This window comes from Typha latifolia, chromosome 4 (genome assembly GCF_019914945.1).
Source record: "Typha latifolia isolate L0001 chromosome 4, TyphaL0001v2, whole genome shotgun sequence".
Lineage (NCBI taxonomy): Eukaryota > Viridiplantae > Streptophyta > Magnoliopsida > Poales > Typhaceae > Typha > Typha latifolia.
This window is the reverse complement of record NC_133089.1, coordinates 3340226-3348319: the sequence shown is the minus strand read 5'-3', so window position 1 is coordinate 3348319 and position 8094 is coordinate 3340226. Positions and strand designations below refer to the sequence as shown.

Sequence of the window (8094 nt, the reverse complement as noted above, 5' to 3'; positions counted from 1 at the left end):
AACGATTCTACATAGAGATTCTTCATGTAACTCATGTTAAATGACTGGAAGAAATAGAGCATAAAAAAGGAACAGAATACTAGGAGCATTGCAAGATCCACAAGGTCTCAACAATAAAAGGAGTACAATAATTCATCTGAAAGGAAGCTCACAAGAGCAATGTTTAACTACTGCCATGAAAAGGGAAGAGCTTGGGAGGTCCCTCCTGCGTACCCTTCACCCCCAACAGGGAATATATCATGGTAATGGAGCTCGGCATTGTTAGCATTAGAGACCAAAATTGTATTCGCGCGCTCGTCTTCCACCTTCAAACATGAAAACTCAGTTGGTGAGACCCCATTAGAAGCTTGAGCGTGTGAGAACTGAGCTAGATTTCCATATCGCAGATTTGAAACTACGGGCTGGCTAATTGGAATCTGTTCAGATGGTTGTACCATTTGAGCTATGGTGATGGCCGAAGTCTGAGTCGGAGATGACAGAAGAGAGAGAGCACAATCGGAATCAAGGACTGGAGTTAACCCATTGGAGAACATCTTGCGGGTACTACTGCTCTCAGAGGGAATGACGGTCTTGAGAAGCGATTGGCGTGCTGTAGCTTGGAGCGTTACTCCACAACTAAAGGTGGCATCAGTGTCCTGCAAGAAGGGAAATCTCCTTTCTTTGCTGTAACTGGATGTGGAGTTCCCAAGATGGTGTTGCCTGTCATTAAGGCGAAGAGGTCCAGCGTTTATACTAAAAGAACAGTCTTCGGATTTGATGATCTCAGTCCAGTTGGGTTCCAGTGTGGTGGCTGGGTAAGTCTGACCATATGATGAGAATCTTGCTCCTGTAACAAGAATAAGATTATGAAGAGGCTAGCATAAACAGTGACTGACGGAAACAATAAGACAATGAAAGGTGCAAAGAAAATATTTTCAAACCAAGGAACTTATCCAAGATATCATTTGAGATATTGAACAACCACAATAGTGAACTTGATACCTAAGCAATAGATATCGAAGATTATCTCAGGTGAATCCAGGACCTATAGAAGTTCATAATGATTAAATAGTAATAAAAACTATGCTAGGAGCATTATTTGCAGAGGTATTTAGGTGAGTTAATCAACAAATGACATGGATTTTAGCAAAGTGAAGAAAAACAACTACAAATTTCAAATTGTCTAATTAGGGAACTAAGCTCAGTTTACAAGAAACATTACCATACCCTAGCAACTTCTAAAACAAGCTTCAGTACGAAAAATGTTATACGAAAATAAAGACCTTGGTGATTTGTATTGAAGCTCCTAGAATTTATAGTATCTGGCTGTGGCTTCCTTCGCCGTCTGTTGTGCCCATCAAGACGTTTCCGGCAGCTTCGTTTGACTTCATCGAATTCCACAAGCAAGTGAAATCTGTACAAATATATGAATTCTGTGTAAATTTTGTCTACAAAAGCATTAACTCACGATTTCCAAAAGGGTCAACAGTGTTGCGCTCAGGAAACAAAAGTCTCACTGTCCTAAGGTGAAAGCACTAAATGGAAAATTGTCAAGTACTAATCATTGGGAAAATAACAAAAGCCATTTCATATGTTACAAAGTAACCACTAAGTGTTTTCTGTAGAATTGAGTAAATCATAAAAGAGAATTATAAAAAGGAAGATGAAAAGATTGCAAATTAATGTTCCTGTCATCAGAGATGCCCGCAGTTCCAAAATTTTGGCTCAGCTGCTTAAGTCATTCATTGCCATCTAGTCTATTTAAGACCATACTATTTGTTCATATTCCTTATTAAAGCTTTTATCCAAAACATTTTGGTCTTATGTCTCCTTTTGAAACCTTAACTCTTACTAAATCAATACTCTATGCACATTAACAACATGATTACCATTTAAAGTAATTGCTATGCATAAGAAGTTCTATAGCTGAACTCATAAAGTCATCAAAGATAGATAAATATATAGAAAAGTCACAAGAAAGCCAAATAAACATGGATTTTTTTGGACAAATTAAGACCAAAGGCTGATATAACATCTCAAAACAAACAAATAATTGAGGGAATCCTATTGTCGAACACTTTATGGACATCGCCTTTACGTGATCGCTGCAAGGCCTCCTTAGCTAAACCATCCACCCTCTCATTAGAATCTCTTGGGATAAATAAAAAGGATACCTTTCCAACTAAGACCACCAAATCTCCTGCATGAGAAACCGGTACATCGCCGGACATGGCGAAATACCATTCAAAATATCAACGATCATCTTTACATCAGACTCAATAACTACCTGCCAAAATAGCTTATTGCGAGCCCCTTTTACTCCTAACAAAATAGCAAGGAGATCTCCCTCAATAATCAACAAGGCACATAGTTGTCCCATATCTTGCCATAGTGAACTCCCCTCCCGATTGAGCGCACATGTCCCGGATTGCAATCAATAGCTGCAGCAGTTTGCACATACACACCCATGCACTGTCCTTGGTCTCTCCTAGACTCCTACTCTCGCTAAGATGACTATTGGTATCCCACAACCAGCACAATTCAAATAACCTTGCCTTCACGTAATCAGTCTCACGAAGTCCATCGTTTCATGCCTCACGCCTTCATAAACAAGATCACACCTACTCTTCCAAATCCACCACCAATGCATATGAAACCTTCGATTGCCATCACAACATCCATTTACTAGATGATGATTTTCAAAGAAAATGACATGCTCCACCAATGTTCCAACTCTCCAGTTCACAACTCCATCATGTGGAGATGTAGCATCAGAAACTGCATTTGCACTAAATAACGACTGCCTATTCGCCACCTTGCCATGTAATAATTGCCATAAAAAACTCCTCACCCACAATTTGCATGAGGCTTGCCACACACTTGTCCAATCTATTGCATTCACCTGCTGCCAATCATAAATTGACGCCAACGATATGTCACCATTTTTCCCAAACATCCAAACTGGTATTTCACCATCTATACTCAACGACACTTGCATAACCATTTCTACTAAATCTGAACTACAAGATTGCTCGATCAAGTGTTTATTCCAACCGCCATCCTCTCCCATCAACTTCTTTAAACAAACACCCCAGTTGCCTGACATGACCCTTAGTGGGCAAGGTGTTCTGTTGAGGGGATCCTAGCCAACCCAAACATCCTTGAGTAAACTCAAATTACTTCATTCACCCAGTCGCCATCAAAAACCACTATGCAACTCCTTTGAGATCGTACAAATTCATCGCGACATGTCTGAGCACACTCGAGGGATGTAGCCCACATATAAATATGGATTATTATGTTATGTTTCCACTTCATATGTTAGTGTAGATTTCAGTCTAAATCAATCAAAGCATATATCATAAAGAGTGGAAAAGGACCGCTGCTATAAATTAAGATATTGTTAATTGTCTCTATCCTAGTGTTTCTTAATCTAATGTTATCGCCAGCTAACAAATAGTACTCTGCTATACCTTAGGGTTCTCGCAAAAACTAGAACCCATACTCAGAACATTGACATTTCAACTTGCACCATTGTATATCATGTTGATCCACATTAATTAAACTGCTTTAAAATCTTCTAATAACATATTGAAACTGCTTTAAAATCTACAGGAAACCTCACTCATCTACATATTTCCTAGGAACTTTCCAACTTTTTCAGAGCTCCATAGCTTCATCTGTTCCTGCATCTCCAACCACTCTTGCTCCCAATCTACCAACTAATGATGATTCAACAAGACATAAGATGACACAGTTTCAGGCATGACCAGATAAAAGTATTTGGTGAAACTAGCCAAAGTTAATAAGTCAATAGGTTAATCATTAAATTGATGTTAGATAGGGTTCATTTGATTAAAAAAAGAAACAGAAGATAAGTATCAGAACAATCTGAAACAACTCCACAAAATATTTCTACCCTTGGATTATCTTGGAAGCCATTTGACATTATGGAACAGAATAAAGATTTGAAAGTTTTCAGCAACTTTTCATAGTTCATACAATTATGAGTCGTTAAGGAATCTTTTCTGCATAGACATGGCCGAAAAGGAATTGGAAAACATGATTAACTTAACACTCATCTTTGAATAAAGTTCTAGTCATGCTAGGACTATAGGGACCATATTACATTAAAAATTTTCAGCTCCGCACTCTTTCATGTTCCTCAATTGGGTTATTGACAGATGCTTCTATGTTGGAATCACTGAGGCTGACCAAGAGGACCCTTTCCTCCATTTCTCCAGTGAAGATAAATATAATACATCTTTACTACATGTTTGCAGATGAAACAAGATGTCACTATGGATATCTGTAACTGACAAATACAACTATTACTGTTTCAAATTTGCAATAGCATTTAGAAACAAAGAAGGAAAAAGCTATGAATATGAATTGACAATTGAAGTACTTCTATATATGGCAAAGGGACAAATTCTAGGAATAAGACGGATATACACATGCTCAAAAGGTAAAAAGGCAGAAAGTCCATTTCTTTCTACAGCTGGGAATGATAGATGGAGAGTTACGGCAGAGGAGTGAAAGAAAAAGACAGATGAACAAAAAATATTTGGCTGCTTAAGATCAAGAAGTGAAGGAAAATAAATTACTGATGGAGAAGGGAAAACCCTGTACAAGACGTTTTTCCCTCACAGATAAACGATTTCCACAAAAGCCAAAGTAATCCTATTTTCAACTTCAAGATGTAGAACAAAGTAAATATAAGTATTACATACAACATACCTTTATTATTGCCATACAGAACTAAAGAAAAATAATTATTTTACTTGGATGCATGATCTTTTTCCAATTGATAATTCTTCAGATATTGCAAAAGATAGCTTGTTAAGTACAGGGTGATTAACTGAATAGCAGCTACGGTACTCAATGGACCACATAAAGTGAAAAACACCAACAAGCATCTATAGAGTGATATCATTTATTGACTCATCGCTATCAAAGCTTTTCTCCAACAAAATGGGGTCCGCTCGAGCACAACTCAAAGATAAAAATGCTCCAAAGAACTGATAACTTTTACCACCGACCATCAACCTAATATCAACCCTCTAGCATTTGGTGCTGCATTCCCAGCCAAAATAAAATCATGCAATCAAGGGACTCTGTAATAACAGCTACAGTTTGATTTTTTAGTTGCAGGTTGGCTAATGGAACAGATAAGTAAGGAAGTTCCTCAGACACGGAATTAATTGAGATGAGGGAAAAAATGGCAGGTTTCCTTCTATGAACTTGTCTTCATCACTAAAGCATAACTAAGCCAAAGAACAAAACAGAAATTAATCCCATTACCATTTACTGAATGCTGAAATAAAATCAATGAACGAAATGCCTAATTTTCACTCCAAACGAGTGGAAATAAGACAAAAGAATGACCAAAGGCAAATCATGTATACCACAAGAATTCTGAAGTTAAATTTAAATCTGCGGGTCGAGAGAGGGGAACAAAATCAAGAATCAGTACCAAGATAACTACATAAGAATTTCTTACATGACCTACTGCCCTTATCTAGCATCCTACTAGTTACAAAACGGCATAACAATATCTAAACTGCAGAGCAGAAATGAACAATCTTTCAAATGGAAGAAATATATAAGCAGAGTAAGGAAAATAACAAAGATGTCAGACATTTATTATCTACAATAATGCATTGTTTAATCTAGAGCAGTTAGACAGCAATCACAAAACCAGAGGACAAAAAAATTAATCCTGCCATAATGAGCACTTGAGATATAAACATACAATTGAACACGAAGAGAAAAAAAAAACATTGCTAATTTGCTATACTACAATAGGAGCAAGAAAGTATGCCAAATTCTTAAGAACTGTTCCATTACCTGCTGCACTGCTGGCAGAAACGCTGCTCTCGGCCGCCGACCATCACGATCGGCGTCTTTGAGTGGACCTCGCAAACCTTATGCCGCCTGTGATAATCCCTGCACTTACTCAGATCAGCCCTGCAGCCATCAACCAAGCAAGAAGCTTTCTGATTGCCATTGTTCAGGGCTCTAGGCCTCCTCGACGGGGCAGACGATGACACCAAAGTCCCGGCCATTGTCGAACCCTTCAATTGGCTTTTCCAGTCATTGGCCGGGCCGAAATCCCCCAAACCACCAAGCTTCAGATCAACTGAGCAATCTAGCTCATTATGCCGGCTGCCGCCGCCGCCGCTGCTTGATCCAACCAACGAACCCATGCTGGAACCTGCCTCGTGTTCCAGTTCAACCAAACCCCAATGAGGCATCTTTAGATCCCACTCCATTGAAAGCAACCCTTTTCGGCTCTGCTGCTCCTCTATTAAACTATCTGTCTCTCTCTCTCTCTCTCTTCTAATCGCTTCACTATTATTGTCCTTCCCCTTTCCTCTTTGCCTCACCTCTCTCTATCAATCTTAGGTGTTTTTTTTTTCTTCTCAATAGCCCATACAACTACCGCCTCGCTTTCCCCCAACAAGTTCCTATAAGAAATTTAACCGTATAAAAGAACCAAAACAAGCACGACAGCTACTAACTATCAAAGGAAAGGGACATCAGAATGGGAGGCATTAAAGAACCAAGAAACCACCAAATTTAATACCCCCATTTTAAGATAAATCTCCTATTGCTAAGCCTTAAGGAAACAAAACACCCAAAACCAAAAAGAGAAAATAATACCCTACAAGATTCAAGAAAGAAAAATAATAAAAAAGAAGAAATGGGCACCTACCTACATCATAAAAATCCCATCTTGATGAGCCCCGAGCATTTCAACTAGCAGAGAAGCATTGGAGAAATCAAAAGAAGAAAAAATAAAGCAAAAGATAAATCTGCGTAAAGAACAGGGGATGAACTCCTGAAATGGTTTAAGGGAGAAAAAAACCAACCAACCCAAAAGGTTAGGAACTGAAACCAGTCAGTACTTCCAGTGAGCAGCAGCAGCAAGAAATTATTAATTGGTCTTTGGGGTTCCAATCATTCAATTCCTGACAAGGATACCAAGGAGAACAACACATGTGAAGGAGACTGTGGGGGCTAACAAGGGCCCCTCACACCACTGTTCACCTTTATCACAATAGTTGCATAACTTGGAAAAAATAGGTGCGAATGACTTGGGCTACAATTATTGGAACAACTCCTATTAATAGTCGAGCTAGATCACAAAAGAGATCTTAGGGAGAGAGAGAGAGGAGTGTGGGTTATGGAAGGAAAGATAAAAGCAAGCTAGTCCTTTGAGTGAGATATGGATGAGAAAATGGGAAGTTACACCAAAAGTGCAAGAAGGTGTGGTTGCTTTCAAACTTTTCAAGAGGAAGAAAAGTACAAGAAAGAAAGAGGAAAAAAAAAAGGGAGAGAGGAAAGAGAGGTGAGAGGAGTGGTAGGAAGGATGAGAATTAGATGAAACTTCTAAGGCTATATAACCCACCTTTACAGCTTTGTGTTACAAGTTCCAACATTTATAAGATCTGCGCTTATACTTTTCTTATCAGGATTGACTCTTGGTCAACACCCAAATCTAGTTTATTCATCGACAAGTTTTGCTAACTACTAAAGATTCCATATATATACCATGCAATGCGTACATCGGTAATTTCTTCCATAAATTTTTATTTTTATTTTTATTTTTATTTTTATTATTTAAGAGCCTAAAAATTAAATTAGATATAGATCGGATAAAAAGTCAAACCTTACTATTTAAATATTTTGACTCTCACGGAGTTCTAACTAACATACTATTGTTCATAACTAAATATACTAAGTTGCCCATCCAAATTATTACACCGTTGAATTATCAATCGAGTCGAGCTAAGTCATTCAGCCAAACTATTAAATAATTATTTTTATAATAATTATTTGAGGTTAGAATCCACATGCAACCTCCATAATAGTTGGGACCAATTTTATAAGAATTTAGTGTTTTTTGATTACTTCACGCTACGATCAAACAATTAATTGTAGTCCAAGTTCATTATTTTGGAGAAGAAAATCTTAGAGGTTTTGACCAAATTTTCTATCTCAATTACGCTTCAAAATGTAAACACAAAATAAAATGTGTTTTATGAGGTAAGCAAAACAGTGACCGACGATTTATATAAAAATTTAAAAATTACTATGAAAAATATAAAA

The 8094-nt window shown here is 37.7% G+C and overlaps 1 protein-coding gene across 6 annotated transcripts; it reads right to left on the bottom strand.

The window, feature by feature from the left end:
* Positions 1–61: 61 nt before the first annotated feature.
* On the bottom strand, positions 62–6932 carry LOC140787378 (squamosa promoter-binding-like protein 16). Of its 6 annotated transcripts, none has more exons than XM_073136273.1 (5): positions 6859–6932; positions 6698–6741; positions 5830–6449; positions 1263–1393; positions 62–826 (listed from the first exon to the last, which is right to left on the bottom strand). In XM_073136273.1, the coding sequence occupies exons 3-5, from the start codon at positions 6252–6254 to the stop codon at positions 168–170; spliced, it is 1215 nt and encodes a 404-aa protein (XP_072992374.1). In that variant the 5' UTR covers positions 6255–6449; positions 6698–6741; positions 6859–6932; the 3' UTR covers positions 62–167. The 6 variants fall into 6 exon arrangements, with proteins under 6 accessions (XP_072992374.1, XP_072992373.1, XP_072992376.1 ...); XM_073136272.1 differs by having other exon boundaries at positions 6855–6895; XM_073136275.1 differs by having other exon boundaries at positions 62–305; positions 435–826; positions 6698–6891.
* Between the last annotated feature and the right edge of the window lie 1162 nt (positions 6933–8094).